This window comes from Haliotis rufescens, unplaced genomic scaffold (assembly GCF_023055435.1).
Source record: "Haliotis rufescens isolate VD_foot unplaced genomic scaffold, xgHalRufe1.0.p SCAF_18, whole genome shotgun sequence".
Lineage (NCBI taxonomy): Eukaryota > Metazoa > Mollusca > Gastropoda > Lepetellida > Haliotidae > Haliotis > Haliotis rufescens.
Window position 1 is genome coordinate 3520905 of NW_025963868.1, and position 25262 is coordinate 3546166.

General features: G+C 41.7%; 1 protein-coding gene across 1 annotated transcript in view; it reads left to right on the forward strand.

Moving 5' to 3' along the window:
• Positions 1-25262, forward strand: part of LOC124120816 (deleted in malignant brain tumors 1 protein-like) — a 66950-nt gene that overhangs the window by 4731 nt on the left and 36957 nt on the right. Inside the window, exon 3 of the mRNA XM_048398642.1 lies at positions 24813-25145. Within this exon, the coding sequence (XP_048254599.1) occupies positions 24813-25145 (333 nt within the window). The remainder of the gene's footprint in view (positions 1-24812; positions 25146-25262) is intronic.

Genomic DNA, 25262 nt, shown 5'->3' on the forward strand with positions numbered 1-25262 from the left:
AATCATATTGTACATGTTGTATGTGATACAGCATACCACCGTAAAGATATACGTTATTGCTACATGAATTGACGTATATCACCACTGATCTTACTGACTGTTTGTTTAATGTGCAAAAACAAAATGTGAACACGTTCTAAATCACCTGGTTTCGATTTGGCAAGGTGATAAATCGTGTGACGTCACCTATATTCATGAGTCTGTTCCACAAAACTACTTCTTGAAGCATAATGGCTTAAATCTGCCTTGTATGGCTACAAAATTACATCTAGTCCATGTAAATGCATTGTATATTACTACAGGGCATGACACGTAGTAAAATAACTTCTGACACTGGTGAAGTGCAATTCCCCAAGTTCCACCGACCGTATCCTCGTGCGAGAGATTACTTCCGGTATGACGTCACTATGTTGACAGTTTTATCGGTTGTAGTTTTTCTGATACGAGAGAGTGATAGCCGGTTCAAGCCAAGATATGTGAGTTGACATTCAAGTATTTTATATTTATTGTACATTTTCCTAACTGAATGAAATACTGAAAAGAATAATTATATTCTTGTAATGTAATAAATGTTATTCAGGGTTAGAAACTAACAGTTTTTGTCCACTAGTCCTTATAATCATAACATATAGCAAAACCCTTAAAATGGACCAATTTCTACTAGTCCATAGGATACCTTTACTATTGGGCAGTTTGGTAAGGACTACAGGACTAGTGCCAATTTCTAACGCTGGTTATTGTGCAATTCTTAATTGTGAAATCATTCTTGAAAAGTTAAATAATTAAAACTGTGTGGTTGGTGGTATTGGGAGTGATCCACAATTTGCTACCCAAAGCTGTACCCCAATACCCACCCCCTGAACCGTTACAGTTTTATGGTGGCAGCGGTGGGATCCGTTGTGGATCTCATATATAAATAAAGTAAGAATAATATTTCACAAATATTCCAAAAGATAATGTTTTGTGACAAATAATTATAAAATGGAAAATAATTCATCTATCACTTCCCTGTCAAGGAGAGTGGATCACGTTAATGATCCGGCTGGAAATTTACGCTCTCGCCAAGTGTCCAATATTTCGGAGCTAAGCTCTGGTGAAAATACTGGTACTCGGTTTCCAGATGTTGACTTTGGTCAAGGCATGAACGGTCTGAGCAACTCAATGCTGTTAGTCCAGAAAATTCACCTGCTGTTAGTTCAGTAGGTAGAGTTCAAAATGATCTGCAGGTAACGAGACGACCAGAATATTCTGACCCTAGGGTGAATACTTGCCATCCAGGTCTCACCTGCTGTTAGTTCAGTAGGTAGAGTTCAAAATGATCTGCAGGTAACGAGACGACCAGAATATTCTGACCCTAGGGTGAATACTTGCCATCCAGGTCACACAGTGAAGATTGTTTGCCAAATGTTCCTAGTGTGTACCCTGAGAATCAGTTTTCACAGAGTAGTCATAACTACCCATACACCAGACCTGTCAACCCCTCATCATGACAATGTGGGAGATTTGACTTCAAAATTGGGGAGATTTGCCTCTAAAGGGGGAGATTTTTAAAATAGTGAAGATAAGATAATTTCCAACTTTTATTTTTAATAATGTTACAAAAAAACACAAATATTTTGAAACAATAAATAATCAATAAGTTTTTTATACGTACAGCTTGCTTAATTTCCGTTTGCACTTTCCTCCTCCAAAAATAAACCCAGCACAATCTACCCATATAACTTTCGTTCCAAGATCATCTCAGATAAACGCTAACAGATATTGAAATTTCACAATCGGTAGCTTGACCAGTTGACGACGTGTTCCATCCGACGAGTTGTCAGGCTTCGTTACGATGCAGGTTTTCTGAGTATTTGCCGCGATGTTGGTTAAAAATTCGCAAAAGAAATATCAAATGCATTTATCTAGATGCAACATCATCGCCCCTAATTTCAATAAGATATACTGGGTTTTTTCTGTCTGCGGTAGTCTGTTGACACTCCCATTACTTCGTTTCTTAAATTTCCTAGAAATGTTTACGTTATTCCATTCCAAGAAATATTGGGAAGTACTACCGGTATTACGTTTTACTACAATTTATGAATGAAATGAGTCTCGTTGTCGTTGTTGACCTTTCTGACCTTGACGTGTATTAATCTCATTGGTTGACTAGTACTGTTGTATGCAAATTAGAATGCAGATCTGGGACGCAAGCAAACTATTAGCCAATCAAATCGTGTAAAATAATCACATAATACATTCTCGCGAGATTTGATAAAGTTCTATTTTGATATTTTCTGTGCACACAAGTCACGATGTCAGTCAAAAGGAAATTTATAAGTTTCACTTTCAACTTTGACTTTGAAACCCTAGCTGTGAGGAAGCCTGATCGTGTAACTCATTGTAATTTCGACTACCGAATCAACCAATCACGCATAGTGTTGTTTCTGAAGACGGCGCTTGCAGGACATATTGTATTTTCATTTCCAAGAGTTCAATGACGTAACTTTGGGGTATGTTGATGTTTTAACAAAGTTTCTGACAAATCTGATAACCAATAAAGTCATGTATAAATGGACCGGCCATATGTATCAACGTTCTTAAATTATAGGAAGAATAAACACGCTAAGAACATGAAGACAAAAGTTCATGTCATGAAGTGATGAATACTTGGCTGATTTTTCATTTCAAGTTCAACCCTTCAGGCACCTGTTAGGACTATCCGAGTTTACATTGTTCAATCGTTCACCATTTGAATTTAATTACCAGTTGATTACTGGACAAAGGCCCATGTGGGTCCCCCTGCGGGTGGCTGTGATAAGGGTCGCTAATACGGGAGCCTACCAGACAGATCGGGACGCAAACGTCCCGTTTATTGTTTTGACTCACGGGACAATGGAGGTGAATTTTTTAGATAATGAAGAATTCTGTTTTGCGGGAGAAATAGTCCATCATGCGGGAGACTGGGAGATTTCATCAAATTGCGGGAGTCTCCCGCAAAATGCGGGAGGGTTGACAGGTCTGATACACTGGTCAGACCGGGTACCCAGTACTTGCTCCACCACCAATGGTGAGTTCAGACCAAAATCTAATTGGTCTCGTGTTACAATCGTCTAGTAGTGTGCTGGGTCTTGCACAAAGGATTGACACTCTGGACAGATACCCCCCAAGGGGAGATCATTCGATTGGAAGAATATCTCTCCAATTGCCTAAATTTAATGGCCAAGGAAATTATCAAGCTTTCGAAGCACAGTTTAAGAATCTGCCTGCACAGTCATGCTGGGATAGTACCCAGGCAGCCCAAATGTTGAGATGTGCTCTGGAGGGTGTAGCCCAGCAGTTTTATGCAGGCCTTCCTGAGCAGGAGCGACTGGATTACCACTACCAGTGGCTTTCACACACTCTGCGCAGGCCGAATGGAACCACTCTTTCAGATGTTAAACGTGAAGAGCTGATGAGGCGAAGCCGTAAGTCTGGTGAGAAAATTGCCGACTTACGAGATGATCTCTGGCATCTTGCTCAGGGTGTATACCCTGATCTTCCTTATGAACTTCAGGAGAGGTTGGCTCTGGATGCACTGAAGAGGGCTGTGGATCAAGACTTGAGACTCCGGTTCATGGACCGAGGTGTACGTACCTTACAGGAGGCGGTGGATGTAGCTGAGCTGTACGAGTCAATTGTAGGCAAACCTGGTCAACAGAGGTCCTTACCCTTCACAAGGAAGGAGAGTTCATTTTGACTCAGAGTTGGAGGAGGAATCTGTCAACCAGAGACTTACTACTCTGACGAGTCAGCTGGCTGATCTTCAAAAGACAGTAGAGAAGCTTGCATCAATGCAGGTACAGCCAACTGGCTCACGAAGTCGCACTGGTAGAGGAAGAGCAGTTGAGAACAATAAGAGCAAAACATTTCAGAACAATGAGGGGCGACCTCAATCCTCTCAAAATAGGAGAGAGCATTCCAATGGGCGTAGTTATTTGCGATCCCCTAGTGCTTCTAGGAGAGGAAACACTACCTGTTTCACATGAGGTGAGAACAGTCATTGGGCTTCCGAGTGCCCTCAGAATTCCGAGACAAATAGTTGTCAGGGAAACGGTACCCCAACGACCCGGACTTAGGTCGGGCTTTGGTGGAGAGTTCTGAAATAGAAACCACAAATCCTAAGGAAGTGAGAGCTAATAAAGCAAGTGGTCAGATGGAGGGAGAGATTTGTCTGGTTTCTGGTCAAGGGGAGATAACCCCTGATTCCTCCCTTAATCCATCTGACCCAGTCAAGGTGAAGGCAAATTTTCAGGCTTGTTTTAAAGTAGGAGATAAGGGCCAATTAGTGAATGTCAAGATTGTCAATATTTACTTCACTTTGCTTGTTGACACAGGTAGTCAAGCAAGCGCTTGCCGTCTTCAGTAGCTGTCAACTCAATTGACATGGTTCTGGAGGCTGTTAATGGGAGCTTATTCCAAGCACATGGAATATTCAAAGCACATGTTTACATTAGTGATGACATGAACCCCACTGTGGAGGAATTCCTGGTTGCAGAGGTTGATAATTCCCATGATTTTGATGGCATTCTGGGTATAGATGTACTGGATAGACTGGAGGGTCTGATCGACATCCCTGATCCAGGATCCGGTTGATGGGCAGGTGGTTACCAACTGTGAGGGCTGAAACCACTGACATCGTTGCAGATGATGTCTCTTTGCCGCCCCAGTCTGTATCTTTTATCCAATTTAGCTTGCCTCAACTTCATCGGGAACGGTCCTCAATCCTGATAGAACCTTCCAGGGAGATTTTATTATCCCCCGCCACGAAGTGGAAGGGGGATATAGAAATGGGTGCCGTCCGGCCGTCCTTCCGTCCGTCTGGCCGGCCGCCACATTTCGTTTCCGGAGCAGATCTTGAAAACCGTACCCTATTTCTTCACCAAACTTGACACATAGATAGATCTAGTGGTGAATTTGTTGCTTTTTGATAGTTTAGGATTTAAAAAAAATATTTTTTTTCGAGTTTCCTTGGCAACGACTTTGATTTTGACTGAAAATGGCGGTAGTCCTCGTTTCTAGAGCAGATCTTGAAAACCGTACCCTATTTCTTCACCAAACTTGGCACAAAGATAAATCTAGTGGTGAACTGGTCCCTTTGATAGTTTGGGATTTTTAAAAAAAGTTGATTTTCGAGTTTCCATGGCAACAACTTTGATTTTGACTGAAAATAGCGGTAGTCCTCGTTCCCGGGGCAGATCTTGAAAACCGTACCATATTTCTTCACCAAACATGGCACATAGATAGATCTAGTGGTGAACTGGTGCCTTTTGATAGTTTGGGATTTTTAAAAAAGTTATTTTTCGAGTTTCCATGGCAACAACTTTGATTTAGACTGAAAATGGCGGTAGTCCTCGTTTCCGGAGCAGATCTTGAAAACCGTACCATCTTTCTTCATCAAACTTGGCACATAGATAGGTCTAGTGGTGAACTGGTCCCTTTGATAGTTTGGGATTTTTAAAAAAAGTTGATTTTCGAGTTTCCATGGCAACAACTTTGATTTTGACTGAAAATAGCGGTAGTCCTCGTTCCCGGGGCAGATCTTGAAAACCGTACCATATTTCTTCACCAAACATGGCACATAGATAGATCTAGTGGTGAACTGGTGCCTTTTGATAGTTTGGGATTTTTAAAAAAGTTATTTTTCGAGTTTCCATGGCAACAACTTTGATTTAGACTGAAAATGGCGGTAGTCCTCGTTTCCGGAGCAGATCTTGAAAACCGTACCATCTTTCTTCATCAAACTTGGCACATAGATAGGTCTAGTGGTGAACTGGTGCCTTTTGATAGTTTAGGATTTTTAAAAACAATTTTTTTCGAATTTCCATGGCAACGACTTTGATTTAGACTGAAAATGGCGGTAGTCTCTTTTCCAGAGCAGATCTTGAAAACCATACCATATTTCTTCACCAAACTTGGCACATAGATAGGTCTAGTGGTGAACTGGTGCCTTTTGATATTTTGGGAATTTTTAAAAACAATATTTTTCGAGTTTCCATTGCAACGACTTTGATTTGGACTGAAAATGGCGGTAGTCCTCGTTTCCGGAGCAGATCTTGAAAACCATACCATTTTTCTTCACCATATTTTGCACATTGATAGGTCTAGTGGTGAACTGGTGCCTTTTGATATTTTGTTTTTTTGTGAAAAATTTTTTTTTTCAAGGTTTCCATGGCAACGACTTTGATTTAGACTGAAAATGGCGGTAGTCCTCGTTTCCAGAGCAGATCTTGAAAAACGTACTATATTTCTTTACAAAAAGGCCCAGTGAACAAAGTTCACCGGAGCTTATGAATTGTACACACCCGACATGTCATATTGGCGGGGGATGTGAGTATTTCATGCTTGTTCACACATTGGTATAATCATGGGCAATTCAGTAGTCACAAATGGTAATAAGGCAGCTACAATTAAGGTTATCAATGTTCTTGTGACCAAATACACTTTAGCTAAGGGAAGAATTATTGGTCAATGTCAGTGTGTCAATGTATTACCAGATAGGCAAATAAAGAAAGTATCACAAGTTAGTGTTAAAAACTTGTTAGTGCCTGATCATTTAACAGATTTATTTGATCGCAGTAAAACAAACCTCAGCTCTGAGCAGCAGGATGAGCTGAGAGATCTCCTGTACTCACACAGAGATACATTCGCAAAAGATGATGATCTTGGTGGAACTAACCTTGTTAAACACCATCAATACTGGTAATGCGAGACCTATCAAACAGGCTCCACGTCGTCAGACGCTGGCGAAGCAAGAGGCGGAGGAGAAAGAAGTGGCTCGAATATTAGAGCAAGGTGTAATCAGTCTCTCGAATAGTCCTTTGGCTTCCCCCGACAGTTCTTGTGCAACGCAACGACGGCCGTTGGGGATATTGTTGTGATTTTAGGCTCGTAAATGAGGTTTCTGGGAAAGATTCCTACACCCTACCACATATTGCAGACTGAATTGACAGTCTGGGTGGTGCCAAAATGTTCTGCACAATGGATTTGCAAGCAGGTTACTGGCAGGTAGAAATGGATCCTCGTGATCGGGAGAAAACAGCCTGTCACACGTTACGGACTGTTTGAGTGGAATGTCATGCCCTTCGGCCTATGTAACGCCCCAAGTGTGTTCGAGAGACTTATGGAAATGGTGCTTAGAGGTCTCCAGTGGAATGAGTGTCTGTGTTTCCTGGATGATATCATTGTCTTCGGAACTACTTTCGAAGAAACAATGTTCCGGCTTCAATCAGTTTTCCACCGTCTGATCTCAGCTGGCCTGAAATTAAAGCCTAAAAAATGTCACCTTTTTAAAGAGAGAGTGGATTTCTTAGTCCATGTTATTTCGGCTGATGGTGTTCACACCAAGCCAGAGAAAATAGAGGCAGATGTTGGCCTACCCCAAAGTCCCGAAAGGAGATACTACAGTTTTTGGATCTGGCTAACTACTATCGGAAATTCATAAAAGATTTCTCTAAAATTGCCAGGCCACTGACCAAACTTACCAGTCCATTGGTTGATTTTCTTTGGACTGAGGAGACTGATCTAGTTTTCATCATCCTGAAGGAAGCACTTACCTCAGCACCAGTTCTCGGATTTTCAATGCTTGAAGGCGAGATAACTGTTGACACAGATGCATCCGGTGAAGGTATAGGTGCAGTTCTGTCACAAAATCAAGATGGCAGAGAAGTCGTTCTTGGCTACTACAGCAAAAGACTCACACCAGCAGAAAAGAATTACTGTGTCACCCGTCGAGAATTGCTGGCAGTAGTAACTGCATGTCACCATTGCCATCCATATGTCTTTGGTAGGCCTGTCACTATCAGAACTGACAACTCTGCAGTGGTCTGGGCTAAAAGAATTAAGAGGCCTGTCAACCAGATGGCTCGCTGGCTACAAGAGCTAGGCAACTATGATTTGACCGAGGTACACCGACCAGGCCGCAGACCTCAGGCACCCTGTCCCCAATGTAAAAGGGAGAGTGGACCTTGCAGCATAGGGTTAGTAGAGTCGAATCTTAGCTGTTATGCCATCACCAGATCACAAACTGCCAAACAGGATGAAGATACCTCCTGTTCCAGCTCAAACCAATTGGGTAGAGTTGAGGGAAAATTCCTTCAGTCCTGAGGAGATTCAGGACCTGCAGCTTCAAAATCCCGATATCAGCCTAATATTCAAGGCTAGAGATCAAAATACCCGACACTGTTTCAGGAAACTGTTTCAGGATATTCTGAGGCATGCAAAGCGCTGTGGGGTCAGTTTCATCGACTGTCGATAAGGGAGGGTGTCTTACACAGAAGATGGGAGAGTCAGGATGGAAAGGATTGGCATTGGCAGATAGTTGTACCAACCGTCGAGTGGTGAATTATCCTCAAAGCATGACTCACCTTTGGGAGGCCATCTTGGGGTGGCAAAGAAGATTGTCGAGGAGTGGGTCTGTCGCTATGGTACCCCAGCTCTTATACATAGTGATCAAGGTAGACAGTATGAGGCTAACCTGTTCCAGGGACTATGTAAATTGCTGGGAGTTGTTAAAACTAGGACAAATTCTCTCCGACCACAGGCAAATGGCCAGGTTGAGCGGTTTAACCGAACACTGGCAGCCATGCTTAGCATTTATACTGAAGGGAGACCAAGGTCCTGGGACTAACGTCTCCCCTTCGTAATGGCTGCTTATTGAAGCTCAAAGCATGAGTCGACAGGTTATACACCAAACAGGTTGGTGCTCGGTAGGCAAGTGTGGATGCCTGACCGCCTGGTCACAGGAAATCCTAACGAGAATTTGAGCTACAAATTCATTTCAAAGTGGTGTAAAGGTTGGGTTGTCACTAAGCAAATTGATTACGTCACACATCGTATTCAAAATGGTCCAAATAGATCCTCCAGGGTTGTTCATGTTGACCGGTTGTTACCGTACGAGGGTAATGACCCACCCACATGGTGGACTCCTGAGTATAAAGATTGAGTGAATACCTCCCAGTGAGCCATCCTGAAACATTCAGACATGAGAATTAGTTTGTGTAAAAATAAAACAAAACAAATGCAGTTACAATAGCCTATGTCAAGGTGTATAACATTGATGAGATATGGTATGTTCTGTTGATTGCTTCTTATTGATTTATTTACCCTGGATGCTATCTGGATTTAAAATTTGGGCGTGTTGGACGCTTTCCAGTAGATATTCCAGAGAATGACCATTTAGAACGCATGAGACATAATGTCTTATTTTACCTAATGGTAGATGTTGGATCAACCGTTAGTATTAACGAGACTTATATGACATGTTATTGTTGTAATAACATAGGAAACGGATATCTCTGATTTACACCTATGCCAATTATATTGAAATGTAAACATTCATAATTAACTTAATATATTCAAACTTATAAATTCTCCCAGGGCTACCAATGTTCAAGAGAAGGATATCCTTGACCTTGGTGATGAGGACATGAGCTTTGATCAAGATGCTCCGTCTCCGTCGCCAACATCCCTGGAAGTTGTTACTTTCAGGAGTGGAATGGAGTGCCCGGCATGCCCTGACAAGGAGATGTTTGTAAATGTACAGGCTTTCGACAGGCACTGGTTGATGTGCCATACTCAGCACCTGACTACATTCTTCTGCCCCTTAAGGGAGTGCCGATCAGTTTATGTCAGGGTCGCTGACCTGACCAGTCACTATGGTGTGGTGCACGCCGGACGTAAAGGGAATCCGGCCAACCCCATGCAGGTCTGCAGAAGAGCTCGGACGAAGGTGATGGTGAATCGATGCTTTGTTGACCCAGGCAATCGTCTTTCCAACTAACTCAGCAAAGAAGAGCGCAACGAAGAACGTAACTGGGAAGAAGATACGATCACAGGTTACCCAGGTACCTGCAACCGTGAAACCTGGAGACCATATACCCAAAGCTGAGCATAAGTTCAGCACTGGAGAGGCAGTTCCGGCCAGAGAGCCGAGATCCAACCAGATAACAGACCAGTCCACGCAGTGGGAGGTGGCCTATGACAGGGCCCAATTGGATATTCAGATGCTCAGGCAGGAAGTCGAGCATCTGCAACGACGTCTGGCCAAAGCAACGCCCTCATGGCCTACTGCAGCTGACATCCCGCGGTCACGACCAGCTCTGGACATCTTCATCAATTCTTGCAGGGAGGCCCTGTCAGTTCTTCACATGGCCGAAGACCAGAGGTTCATGGAACAGCTGAACCTGCGACATCAAGCAGATGCATATATCCTGAGCCTGCAGAAGTGAGACAGTGTATCTGTTGAACTCTGGGATTGTCTCTCAGACTGTGTATTTTGGACTTGTAAAATGTTTTATTCTTCTGTATTGTAATTCATGTATGTTCTTGTGGAAATGTAAGTGAATAAGTAAGTATACTGGTGTGCAACAGGTATATACTAAAATTTATGTTTCACTATGTCCAATAGGAAAGGTATTAGACCAATATTCCGTGATATTATATTGTTGTGCAATATCAATTGTATTAGACATATATCCACTATCATTAGATTGTTGATAACTCGCGGTCGAGTTACATTTAAAAACGGGGAATATTGTAATGTACAAGCCTTTTGTATATTTCGGTCAGCAGACAGTGAGATGAATCATAATGTACATGTTGTATGTAATACAGCATACTACCGTAAAGATATACGTTATTGCTACATGAATTAACGTGTATCACCACTGATCTTACTGACTGTTTGTTTAATGTGCAAAAACAAAATGTGAACACGTTCTAAATCACCTGGTTTCGATTTGGCAACATGATAAATCGTGTGACGTCACCTATATTCGTGAGTCTGTTCACTTCTGTCACTGGTGGAGTGCAATTTCCCCACGTTCCACCGACCGTATCCTTGTGCGAGAGATTACTTCCGGTATGACGTCACTTTGTTGACAGTTTTATCGGTTGTAGTTTTTCTGATACGAGAGAGTGATAGCCGGTTCGAGCCGAGATATGTGAGTTGACATTCAAGTATTTTATATTTATTGTACATTTTCCTAACTGAATGAAATACTGAAAAGAATAATTATATTCTTGTAATGTAATAAATGTTATTGTGCAATTCTTAATTGTGAAATCATTCTTGAAAAGTTAAATAATTAAAACTGTGTGGTTGGTGGTATTGGGAGTGATCCACAATTCGCTACCCAAAGCTGTACCCCAATACCCACCCCCTGAACCGTTACAGTCACGTTACCTGCTTCATGGATCAAGGACCTGTCCATCGCGTCCAGACATGCAATGGACATTGGCGCTTATATCAACTGGTTTGTCGCTGGAATCAGGCACATCATTCCACTGTTGCAGACATCATATGAAGGCATATCCGGAGATACTTGTATGAATATTAGGACAGATCAATTCGGACTCATTCTCAGCCTGCTAGACACTAGGGCTGTTACGATTCACTTGCGTACTCAGTGAATCGAACCGTATCCATTCATGAATTGAATTTGTTATTCGTGGCCACTAGAAACGAATATTTATGAATATGCAAGCATATGCATTTACATAAAAAAATACCAAAAGAACATATTTTATGCTTAGATGTTTTCAAAAGACAACACTCTTATACTATTAATTTGACAGTATTGTGGTCACTGGTCATTGTTGCATTTGAGCATATACTAGTACCTGTATAAGTGCAGTATATAAATCAATAATATATCAATAATATATTAATAATCAACAAACCATGTTAAATAATTTATATTGTTGTTGCCTCACTGAACATGCTGAATATAACAAATAATACATCAACTGCTGACTTGTTATTGTATTAGTGAATTAATATTCGTATTCGCTACCCTATATTCATGATACGAATCATATTCGCCTCATAGTGTATTCGTTGCAGCCCTACTAGACACCATAGTCAGAATGCAAGAAGACTTACTCTCCACCCAAGTCTGGATGTCTTCACAGCTACTCTGTGTTCAGCGTCAACAACTACTAACACAGATTAATAATGTCACAACCAATATGTGCTCCCAAGACGTTCAATGGCAATTTGGGACATGTCATAGACAAGATCAGACATGATACAACTGAACAATTTCAATTTCAATTTCCTATTGCTGGGACAGATCCGGGGGCAGAGGTGAACGTAGGTTCTGAATTACTTGCCACCCATTTTGCCGTTATGGACCCTTTCGACATAGTTACGTCTACTGACTGCGATTTATGCCTACCATCCTTCAACATTACGCCCGACTGCTGGGTCCTAGCCGTCGTGGCTCGTGGATAAAAACTGCATTTCAAGAAGCATCCCTTCCTGAAATCTCAAGCCGTTGGACACAGCTTTTGTTGAGTCGGAGCCAAGCTAGCACAGCAGATCTGGCCGTCAGGAAGCTACTAATGAAGCGAGCTATTCGGAAACTATCAGAGAGCAGCAAGGCTTTTATTCTCCAGTATTCTTAGTTCCAAAAAAGAATTCGCCCAACATGAGGATGATCCTCAACAAGAAATTTCTGGTACCTCCTCCAAAGTTCCAGATGGAATCTGTATGGAATTGTGGAGGACTTTGAGGACAGGAGATTTGCTCATCAGCCTCGACCTACAAGATGCCCATCTTCACGTCCCGATACACCCATCGTGATGGAAATACCTTTGCTTCGCAATCAATGGTTGTTGTTACGAGTTCCAGGTCTTACCATTTGGGATATCAATAGCCCCTTGGCTGTTTACCAGGAATACAGCACCAATCATCAGGTTTGCCAACCTCCACCTAGTACGAATCCATGGCTACCTGGCTGATTTCCTGGCAGCTGCCCAAGAAGAAGATGAGCTACACCAGAACATGCTATTTCTGGTCCAGCTTATGACCTATCTAGGCTTCCTAGTCGATCACTCCAAGCCTGAGACCACTCCGCGGGTCAAGACATCGTTTACATCAGAGTGAGTTTCCAACTACACAAGGGATATATATGTCCACCAGAAGATCGATTTGTCAAGACTATTACTATGATACAATCCCTATCAAGTCAACCCAGCAGGTCTCTAAGATGGTGGATGTCTCTTCTAGGCAACCTAACATCTCTACCGGTTATTACCTTCAGAGGAAGGTTGATGTTACATACATGGATCAGTTCACAATGATCCCACACCTAAGAGTTCAAGATTAACTTACCTCTCAACTTATTACAGAACGTGCATTGGTGGACTCACAGAGAGCATGTGATGAGCAGCATTCCTCTGACTTCTCCGAAGCCTTAACACCATCTATTCACAGACGCGTCAGATTCAGGATGGGAAGCCTATATGGACGATCTCACAGTACAAGGATCTTGGAGCACCAGAAAGAGGATCCTGCATATCAACTGCAATGAAATGGAGGCCATCTATTACGCCATCCTGGCATGGAAGATATGTCTTTCCCAATCACCTGTCCTCATAGCCAGGGACAACACCACAGTAGAGGCATACATTCAGAAACAAGGAGGAACCAGATCCAGTTCTCTGATGATGGAGACTACATGATTGTTTGCCGTCGCAGACTCCATATTCCCGGGAAGTTTAACATCCTTGCCTACAGATAGGGGAGAATAGTAGCAACAGAATGGACCTTACATCCCCAGATCTTAAAAATATGGAAATAATAACTTAGATGTAAGTTTGAAAAAAATAGTGGGGCTGATAGTTAGGTTTGAATCGTCTAATAGCCGGGGCTACAGATCGAAGGCCTCCCGTATTTGGCATCTTGGTATAAAGGGATGTGACGTCCATAGTGACAAAGAGGATGTTGCTGTTTGATGGGAGGTTGAAGTTACCTAGGGTCTGGATAAAGTGGTGGTGTCCCTGACGTAGCTGGGATAAACGACAAGATCTAATCCTGGAATTCCCCTCATTGTCTTTTGTTTCTCTCTGGAACAGCTCTTTCTCCACACAAACCCAATTCTGATACACCAATCAAAACATGACTACTACTAACTTTGACATCTATCTCTATGACGTAACAATCAGCACTCACAATCATGGAAGCCCTTGATTGCCCACCATGTACTAAAAGTTACTCCCGCCAGGATGGACTATAAAGACATCAGGAGCGCTCATAGCTGCTACAGGTTCATCTGTGCAATATGCCAAAAGATGCCAGGACGATCATAAAAATCACCTGAAGCACCACCATTGCCACCGGTACAACCAACATGGCTGATGGCCCATTGTCGTCCACCATGGTTACTCATCCCAACATACAGTCCGGCATGTGTATTACCCCCACCTTTCGTCAGATGGATGGATTTTCTAGATGATCCGATTGTCGATCTAGACACAGGACTCTGGCCTGTGTACAGGAAACAGAACAGGGAGGATATGGCCAAGACATCAACTCCCCGAAATGTTAGTAGACACCACATGCCTACACTAAGTAAAGGCCACCTGGCCTTACAAACAAATAATTTTGATCCCATCTCAATGGTCTAAACTGATCTAAGGTAGACTCCTTAATTCAAGCTGGGACTTCATCCAGTGATCACAAACACAACAGCAAAACAATAAATTTTAAAATACAAATTTATTGAAGCAATCATTGCTAAAAGGGGCGTAAAACCAAACTCACTCACTCACTAATAACATGTCATGTCAACATCCACTTTTAGTCGAAATTGTTGAATTATATAATGAACTTGCTACTGGGCATAATGGCATCGTCTTTTGTTGGCTTCTCTACCATGTTGGTGCAGCAGGGCGTGGAGTCATCCTGCAGATGACATCCTTACCTAGTCAGCTTGCTGACGGGGTTAACCTCTTTGGTCATGTGGACAAGGCTTCTGACCTCGGATCAGAAGGTCCGTGGTTCGAATCCCATCACGGGACTCGGAAATTTTATGGCTGCTACATTGGCGCCCACTGTGGGGCTGAGCACGTTCATATTAAATTTGAGCAAACTAAGCCTCAGCACCCTACTATGCGGCCCGGGACGTGCCTTCTGTTGACGGGGGAGTATGCAGCAGGGCGTGGAGTCATCCTACAGATGACATCCTTACCTTGTCAGCTTAGTGACTGGGTTAACCTCTTTGGTCATGTGGTCAAGGCGTCTCACCTCAGATCAGAAGGTCCGTGGTTCAAATCCCATCACAGGACTCATTTATGGCCGCTACATTGGGATCACTGGTAACTCCATGGCTGATGCTGCAGCTAAAGCAGCACTCAACAAATCTGTGACACCACTTATCCACTACAGTGATAACAAAGCTGTCATCAGATGTTGCATTAGAGATCTAATGCAGAAGTGGGACACCCAAAAAGCTATAAATAAATTACATGAAATTAGGTGAGGATCCTACCTTCTAAATCACTTGTGATGAAAGCATTGCAGTCAAGCATGTCTTTCTTGACTTAATTGATTTTTCCATCACAAGGGATAACTAGTTCAAAGTTTCATCCATAATGGATCTTTTTAATATCAGTTCTCATTTAATAATTGTTTATTTAGAAAAGAAATTGAATTTTCATAAATTTTGATTAATATGTTGTGTATAAAATACAGGATTTTTATAACGGGCAGAATAAATGTGATAACAGAGATTGTTAGTAGATGACCCTCAAAGGGGTTTGAAGTAGTGTAAAATGATTGACATACCCTGCCAAGTAGATTTTAAGTACCACTTTTTTATTTGTAGACTATGTGCTGTTTTTATGTTAGGCTAAATGTGACAATAATCGCCAAAACCTGAAGGGATGATGTTAATCCTGCAGGGGTCCATGCAAGTAGCAGAAGTACTGTAAGTCCCCATGGTCCCAAGCATGGTGATCTCACTCGATAGCCTGTTTTTATATATGTATTGTCATGCATAGTGATGTATTTATATGGTTCCATGCTAGTTTTAATATCAATCTGTGATAAGTCTAGTTATTTTACTGTCTGTTGTTGCCAATATGACTTTAGACTTCAACTTACTCACTCACTTGTTCACATGTCCTGCATATTTTGATTTGGGACTAATGTACATCCCTGATATATACTATGCAAAAACAGTAGGGGATAGTGGGAATCATCAAGACATATCTTCTGATCTATATCATATAAGCAAATGGAAATGATACAAGGGCTGCAGGATCTCATGGGTTCTAATGGCAGGTGTGATGAGAAGGTGGTGCACTCGGTTGTTAAGGTTGGGGATCAATTTCACCTCACTAATATTAGGTAAATCACACAGACATGCACGACTTCTTTGAGGCATGCAAAAGAGTTGCCCAATGTCAATTTGATTCATGTTGTTCCAACCCATGAAGATCCAAGTTAGAATTGGTCTTCAGCAACCCATGTTTGTCGTAAGAGGCGACTAATAGCTACGTATCCAAATTGCATTGATCGATGCTCATGATATCAATCACAGGATTGTCTGGTCCAGACTCGATTATTGACAGACTGCTGGAATATTGCGGCGTTAAACTGTAAAACAACAAACAAACAAACAAATATGTTCTTCCGCTCATCAGTGAGAGCAACACCGAGTTCATTGAGAGTAGTGGGTGGAATCGACATTGACGTACCGTATGTCGCTGTGTATAAGGCGACCCATCGTATAGGACGATCCCCCTGTACACGCCTTCAAAATCAACCCAAAATCCTACACTCTGTGTATAAAGGGACCTGGAATGAAGCACATCACAAGTGCGCACACAAACCTTATATTTTCTACGAAGATTTGTTGCGTGTGTACCTCCAGCACAACTAACTAGGCTTATGTTTGCTTCACATTCACCGTGTTTATTCAACTATCACTTACACACACCGTCTCCAACGGTTGTTAATACAACTGTAAGAACAACGGGAATTGATTTCAGCTTCACCGGCTATCACATGTTAAGTCACATGTGCAATATGCAAATGCTTACCAGTACTTCCGTCTCTCTACTCACGGATGTTGATTGTTTTACTGTGTCAGCTGGCTTGACAATCTGGATCGAGGCGAGGGTCATTTCAACTTAATTTGCAGAAATTATTAAACTTTATTCAAGGAAAACAGATACAAATCATGTTTATGTATGAAAATAGCTATTGGAACAGTTATTTAGGACGACTATCGAATGCCATTTGAAATCGCCAGTGGAAGCTGAAAGTGAAACAACTGGAAAAAAACATGAGATCTTCGACTCCATGTATAAGAATTACCCCCTTTCTTAACCCCATCATTCTAGGTACAAAAAACTCGCCTTATACACAGCGATATACAGATATACGGTACATGTCTGCAAATGAGGAGGAGGTCAGGACAAAGTGATGGCCATGCCATGACGTGGCTGTTTTGCTGTTGGAGGAATTGGGTCACAATCTTGGCACAACGAGCACATTCATTATCATCCGGAAAGATGACACGTTGTAAAACATGTTGTGCAAATGGGAACATGAGTTGTGCAATGATGTTGTCCTGATAGTATTGACCTGTGACTCTGCCATGGACAATATGGAGCACAGTTCGGCCAGTCATTGTGATACCATACCATTATGGACCCATCCCAAAGATGATCATGCTGTTTGATATTAACGTAGTAATGTCCATAAAATGCTCATTAGGACATTTCCAAACTCAATTCCTTTGATCATGGAAGTCGAGAGTGTAATTCGATTTGTAGGAAAACATATTAGCCCAACGTCGATTATCCCAGTGCTGACGTTCCTTACAGCACTAACGCCTCAGACTCGGATGACATGCAGTAAGTTGTGGGATGACACGTTGACGTTGAGCACACAAGTGCTTTCTGTGCAGACGATTTTGCACTGTCTGAGCATTCACTCTTACACCAGTTGCCTGTTGCAACCGGATCCTTATCTGAGTGGCAGATTGCAACCGATTTCCAAATGCCATCGTTGTGACTAATCTGTCCTGGGCTTGAGTTGTTGCCCTTGGGCGTCCAGAGCGGCATCATTCATCAATGTTATGTGTTTGTTGGTATTTGGCCCACAATTTGCTGATGACAGATTGAGGAACATGCACTGTTTGAGCAGTAATATTCTGACATGTGCTCACCTAGGGCACGTAAACGTTCAGCACTTTGCAAACATCGCGTGATAAATGCTGTCGCTTCCTTCATGAATAAATGTATTTAATAAAGTTGCATTGTTCGAGGTGAGGTGAAATGGGGTTGGACGTCATATCAAGATTATTGATCTTATGTAACCTTAGGCGTCGGGTACTGTACCCTTCTACCTTTGGTCACTTTCTCTGGTTAACCATTCCTTGGTTCTGGGGATGATGTAGCTCTCAAATCAGAAGTCAACTTGGGTGCTCCAGTCCATTTATTGAAGATAGAAGTTATAGTAAATGTAAACTAGGCCCTCAGTTGTTTTCTTGTTGCCTGTATTACTTAAATACAACACATACCTAAGGGATGTATTGAAGAGCCTGATAGCTTTTCTCGCCAACTGTTAACTCTACTACTTTTCTGACCCGGAATTCAAATCTACAGAGAGAACCTCTCTGTTCAGCTGTGAGTTTCCGAATCCCCGCACTACTCCCGGTCAACTAACAAAATACTATCGATGATAATTTTAGCTCCTCCCACAAAAATTATGTTTGACATCATGTGAAATGAGTCCCATCGCTCACCTCCTTATGAACCCCAATTTTCATTCCAATCAGTTTTACTATCAAGCTCCTCATAACCAAACCGTCAGTTAATTTCCTAAATCATTGATCAACCGAACATACTCATAACTCAAAGAACTTTATGATGAAAACTAAATACTCTGTCAGACAAAAAGATACTTAATCATGTTAATCAGACATTCCGTTTAAACAGTAGTACCGGTACTCAGAAATATTTGATCACATCAAGACTGATAATTTGTTCAATCCATTCATTTCCCCTCTGACACTTATATTGCAAGACCGGATTCTACTAATTTCATTTTACTAATGAAAAGTTATCTCTATCACTAGCAAAATCAATAATCATTTGCCCTGTGGGTAATGCCCTCACCCTGTACAGTCACTTCTCTCATATCCATCTGTATTTTAACCTAAAGCCTGATTTAATAAACTACATTTTAAGTTAATATTAAAAACCCTTTTTCCAAAATACCCAGGTTATACTTAAATATCGATCTGTCTGTCTGTCTGTCTGTCTGTCTGTACTAGTATTGGACTAATGCCGATTTGATAGTTCTAGCCAACTGAGATACCATGCCGCAGTGTAGCATGAATATCCCACTCAGACACTGTATACTAACTCCAAGGGGACCAGTCCTTGATTTAGCACCTTACTGCCAAGCGCCTGGCTGGGTAACAATAAGTACCATCTTTTAACATCTTTTGGTAGGACGCGGCTGGGGATCGACCCCCAACCTTCTTCTCTCCGTGCAGACGCTATACCACCAGAGGTTTGGTTCCAAGATAACAATATGCATCTGCTTAAAAAATCAGGTACACCACCCCTTGACTGTGATGTCCGAGGTCATGTGCTTCATGACTGTCACAATGTTATGTTTTGTAGCTTCATTTCTTCGGAAATATTCATGCCACATTTATCACTTTCTTTCATTGGTGTATTTTCATATCCCCTAGTTTCTTTTGCATAGTTTATATACTCATCAAAAAAAGGAAACGCAAAAACTGATATTTTTGGCCATAAAAACAAAATTAGTCGGGAAACATGTACGATTTGGAAAAACGCACTCAGTACATTAACAAAAGGGCCATGGAGCTGCACACACTGCATGTGCAGCAGCACTATGAACTGTATCAAAGTGCAGGGTTTTCGATTGCCTGGCATCTGTGTCAATGGAACAGTGACAGTTCGACAACATAGCCAGGATTTTCAATACAGCGCCCAGCACCATCATAAAGCTATTAGATTGGTTTCAACAGCATGGGTCAACACATGATTGGCCAAGGTTGGGACAACCAAGAGGAACCACCCCAAGATCGCTACATCCGACTACGCCACCTACGTGAAAGGATGACCTAAGCCACCTCAGCGGCATCCCAAATACCCAGACTGCGCAGAATCTCCGACCAGACCATACAAAACCGTTTAAGAGCAGCAGGTTTACAAGCAAGATGTCTTGTTAGACGTGTCATATTGACTGCATTGGTGTTGTCAACAGGGTATGGCCTCAACTGCGATGGAGAGATGTTTGGTTCAACAACGAATCAAGATTTCTCCTCCGTCGAGAGGATGGAAGAGCATAGGTCTACAGACGTCGGGGAGAACATTATGCAGGAAACTGCATTCAGGAAGTGGACAGGTTTGGTGGGGGTAGCATTATGATGTGGGAGGCTATCTCTCATCATGGCAGGGCAGGTTTGGTCCATATCCAGGGCAATCTTACGGCTCAATGATACATCAACGAAATTCTCCTACCACATGTGCTCCCAATTGCAGCTAACGGCAACAGTGTATCATTGTGCGAGAAACCTGGTTGTCATCATGGATCCGCTCTACAGCTTGGATAAGCATATCACAGCCATATGCAAATGTGCATATTACCAAAGGACAAACTCATATCAACATCGGACAAAGGAAATTTCATTGTTGATCCAAGCTTTTGTCATCCCCAGGTTGGTTTATTGTAATTCCCTCCTCTATGTTCTACCAAAGAGTGATGTAGTAAAACTACTGCATGTTCAGAATGCAGGTGCAAGAATTCTGACTAGAACACCTTAGCGAGAACACATGACTGCAATAGCTGCCAATCCAAAATGGCTGCCAATCCATACTTACAGGAATTGCTTGTACCATACAAGCCAGCATGTCTCCCCGATTAAAAGATCATCATCGGCTAGTGGTACGAAAGTCACACACCAACACATATGGTGATAGGTCATTTCAACATGGTGACCCATTGCTATGAACAATCTGCCACAAGAAACCTGAGAAACAGAAAATCTCACAATCTTTAGAAAGACGCTCAAGACATGTCTCTTCAAGGGAGCCTTTGACTAGATCAGTCATGGTCTCAACACATTTCAGAAGTTGTTAATTTTAAAATGCACTGTACAAATTCTTAGTTTGATTTGATTAAGAAGTATAAATTCCTGGCCAACATCCATAAACACCACCTATCAAACAAAGTCTCCTTTTACCTAGTGAACTCCACATACGTATAATCACCCCTTGTCCTTCAATACCTAAACTTTTGTCTATATGCCTTGCATACAACTTCTAAGCCTTCAAAATAGCTTTTTTCACTTCATTATTGTTCAAACTAACATCAATGGGGAGTGCTGAATAAACTTCAGCTGTGCCCTTCGAAACACTTAGCAATAACATTACCCAATGCTCTTGTGGTCATATAAAGTATGTTGCAACCTTCTCAAAGTGAGTGGAAATCTAGAGGGACTAATCTAACATTTCTTGTCTCACATCAATGTAATTTTGAGAGGAATTATTTCCATTTTGCAGTCTCTTTTGCAAAAGCTGAATTCCCTCATATTTCCATCTCAACCAAATATTCTACATGTTTCTTAATTTCACTTTTTTTCATTTCTATGACACTTTACAATTCCGATTTATTCAACACCCTGATTTGCCCCTTACATCGAGACACAACGAATGTCTCACCCTTAAACTTCATGCTATAGTTACAAACTTTACAATAACCCTGTGCAAAGCAACAAGGTACAGGGCAACTACTGAAATCATTTTGTTTAAATTTTAAAATCCCCTGCAAATTTAATTCAGGTCACGGACAAGCCCAAAATTTCTTTTTCGAGCTGATTCCCAAATTGAAAGTAAGGTTGGTTAACCAAAGACTTATAATACGTCTTTGGATTAACCCAGAAATCAAATGAAACTATTTCTGATTTCTCCAGATATATATTGGGCCTGAAATTATTATAGAAATCAAATTTCTCATGTAATTTGTTTTGAACCAAGCAATGTATAACACAAAAGCAAAAAACTTCCAGGTATCCTTCTGCTCCATCTTGAATTTTCTGAATTTGATTTCTTTTTCTTGTGGAAGTTCCTGAATATATTTCCAATATGCTAAACAGTATACCCACCAAATATCAGACCCTCCGATTCTTTGCTATGCTGATTTGGAAGGCTTTTTTCTGAACTTGAACAAGGGGTTCACAACTTTGGAAGTTTGCAGATTAATGCCCAGGTGAAACCGGAATCTGTTGTACCATTGCATATTGAACAGAAACTTTTGTGTTTATGAGAGATTGCATCAACAACCACATCATACTTTCCTGGTACGCAGACTGGCTCTCTTCCTACTACTTTTACAGTACCCAAGATGGATCTTGTTTCAGATATTTTCCTGAAACTCTTGATCCATGACTCATGGACAGACATCTCAGAGACCACATTTAAGTTCTGTCCATGCTCTTGAAGTAGCATGTCTCTACATAGTCTAATAACAGTAATCCCAAGTATACGTGGCACCTGCTTCCTCTGCTGCCTGGTTGCTAGATCAGAGCTGTTGTCAAGATTCCTCTTTTAGGAATTGTTTTTCGCAATGTGTCAATGTCCAGTTCAAAATATCTAATGTTTGGTTTCTCCAAACCATTGGCTGTCTTAAGCATGAGCCACCCCTGTTTTTGGAGAAGCTTAATACCGATTGGTTTGAAGAAATATTTCGTAATTATTGACCCTGTATCTCACAGGTAATTTGTTTCCACCCCACCAACAACCCGACTCATGGCAATAGAGGGTTTCAGTTTCCTGGCAACTGAGATGAAGCTGGCCCTTGGTTACCTTGATGCTGACCCCTGCCAGTTCCTCTGCTTTGCTAGTGATAACTGCCTCTACCATGTTCCTGGCCTCTGGCTCTGTGATGCTGATAATAGGCCTATATGTACTTAGGGATGCAGGTTAGGGACAAACTCCAGAATGCACATATCAAGGACAAACTTCGGGCAGGGTACAAATGTAGACTCAAGAAAATCTGGAGTTCAGAGCTGAACCCTCGCAATTAAGTTAAAGCCACAAATACTTATGCTGTACCTGTCCTTTCCTATTCTTTTGGTGTTGTTGATTGGACGAAAAAAGAAATTCAGGGTATTGACACCCTCACACAAAGAATCATGTCCGACAATAGATCCCACCACCCTCGCTCTTCCCCCAATCGCTTATATTTACCAATCATAATGGGAGGGCGTGGTTTGATTAATGTGGAGGCTCTTCATGATAGAATTGAATTGTGCATTTTTGCACACATTTATTTGTCTGACGATCATCTTGTGAGGCATGACAAGACTCATGATGACAACAAGGCATTCCACTGTTTTCATAAACGAGCCAAGGGTAAGGGACATAATCTCATAATCTCAATGTCAGTGTTGTTTTTGTTGATGGTTCTGTACTGCTGGAGGGTACAGAAATGAGTGTCAACCAACCAAAGTGCCATATCAAAACAGCCCAGACTCAGTTTTTCAAGGAGAGGCTATCTGAAGGACTACTGAATCGAGTTTATGTGCAGTGTGTTGAGAAGATCAGCAACCCTGCAGAGTCCTTCGCTTCGGCTGGCCTGAAAAGTGAAACAGTAGGCTTACTGTTTGCTGCTCGGGACCAGTCACTTCCCACTCGAATCCATCAATGTGTGATTTTGCATCAAAATGAAATATGAAATGTAGATTATACAATGAATTTAATGAGACTGTCCAACACATTGTCAGTGGATGCCCCGCTTTGGCACAAACACAGTATCTTAAGCGACATGATAGTGTCTTGATCATTTGATTACCGTCTTCACCATGCTTGTGGTTATGACACAGAGGTCCATCCATGGTACGACCCGGAATATGTAGAGGGCATCATGGAAAGGATAAATACAAAATTCTTTGGAATAGGCCCGTTTACAGCCTCAGATGTATCCAGGCCAACAAACCTGATCTTGTCCTTTTTCATAAATCCAATGAAATCATTTATATCATTGAATTTTCTGTCCCTTTTGACACTAATGTGATTGACAAGATTGGCAAGTATGCGGACCTTGCTTTCGAAATGTCACGCTTCCATCCCAAGTACCAAGTTGTCCGACTCCCCTTTGTTCTCAGTGCCTTAGGTTTTGTACCTCCCAATCTGTTGACAGACATTGAGAGAGTACCCAGGTTTGCTACCAGGAATACAGCCCTTCTGACAATCTGGGTAATGCACAGAAGGCTGCAGTGTTGGGGAGTCTTCACATTCTCCGAAAAGTTTTGGGTGGGTTTGACTAGGCAGCGCTTCCTGGGAGAAGTCCCATTCACTATCTGGGCTGCATGTAGAGGGGGCAAGGGCCCTGAGCTGATGATGAGTCTAACCAGCCTGACTGTGCCAGGATCACCTAAACCCTCTTTGCAGCATTTTATTTTTTAATCTGTACATCATCATCATCATCATCATCATGACCCAAGCTACCTGTCATATCCCACAGCTGTTAATAGTTGCAGCTTATTCTTGTAAATAGAACTGATTAAAGAAAAGTCCACGCTCTGAAAGCAGCTCTGTAGAGTAGATCAGCTGTATGGGTTCATTACATTCAGAGCAACACTATACAGTAAAATGTCAGTACATTATTGCAGTACAATATATACAAATATGCAGAATACAGGGAGTACACATAATTACAACACTGCCAAATTTATTATCTTTTTTTCACGTTTATGGCTCTAATCAGACCTATGGAGAAAAATGTGTTTTGTGTAAGCTCTGACATTTTGTAGTTAATATGATGTTATACAGTCATCATATGGTTACATATACATGAGGTACACTGCAAGAGCATTGACCTCGCTTCTTTAGATGTTTTGTTTTTGCTGTTGTTGGAAACAAATTTTCTTAAGTATTTCACTGTTTGTGTTTCATACGTGATACATGTTTTGCAAGTGTACTCTCTGTCAAACTTTCATGAATTTTCTGTTTTGCAGTTACTTCAACTGAGTATGCCAGGTTTGGCGGCTATGCAACGTTGTCATGGACTCTCCCGGATCCTGGGACCAGGGAGTTCAGTGTGTGTAAAAGTGAGACAAAGACATGCCTTCTTCACATCACAGGCTACAATTATGTCAGAGCTGCCAGTGACAAGTTCACATCTAGAGTGAGATTCATTGGACACGCTTCATCATCAGGAACCGGTCTGTTCAGATTCGTGCTCTCTGATGTAACTTGGGAAGACGAAGGTCATTACAAGTGTTACAGGGGCTCACCAGACTCAGGAGGACCAATCATCCCTGACTGTGGACAGAATCTGGTAATACTTGGTACGTAATCCATATCCCTTCACAAAACATGCCTACAAAATGCTATTATTCTACTCAAGGCATACACTTTTCATGATATAGGAATTAACCTCTCTTGATGTTCAACGTGTCTTCCTA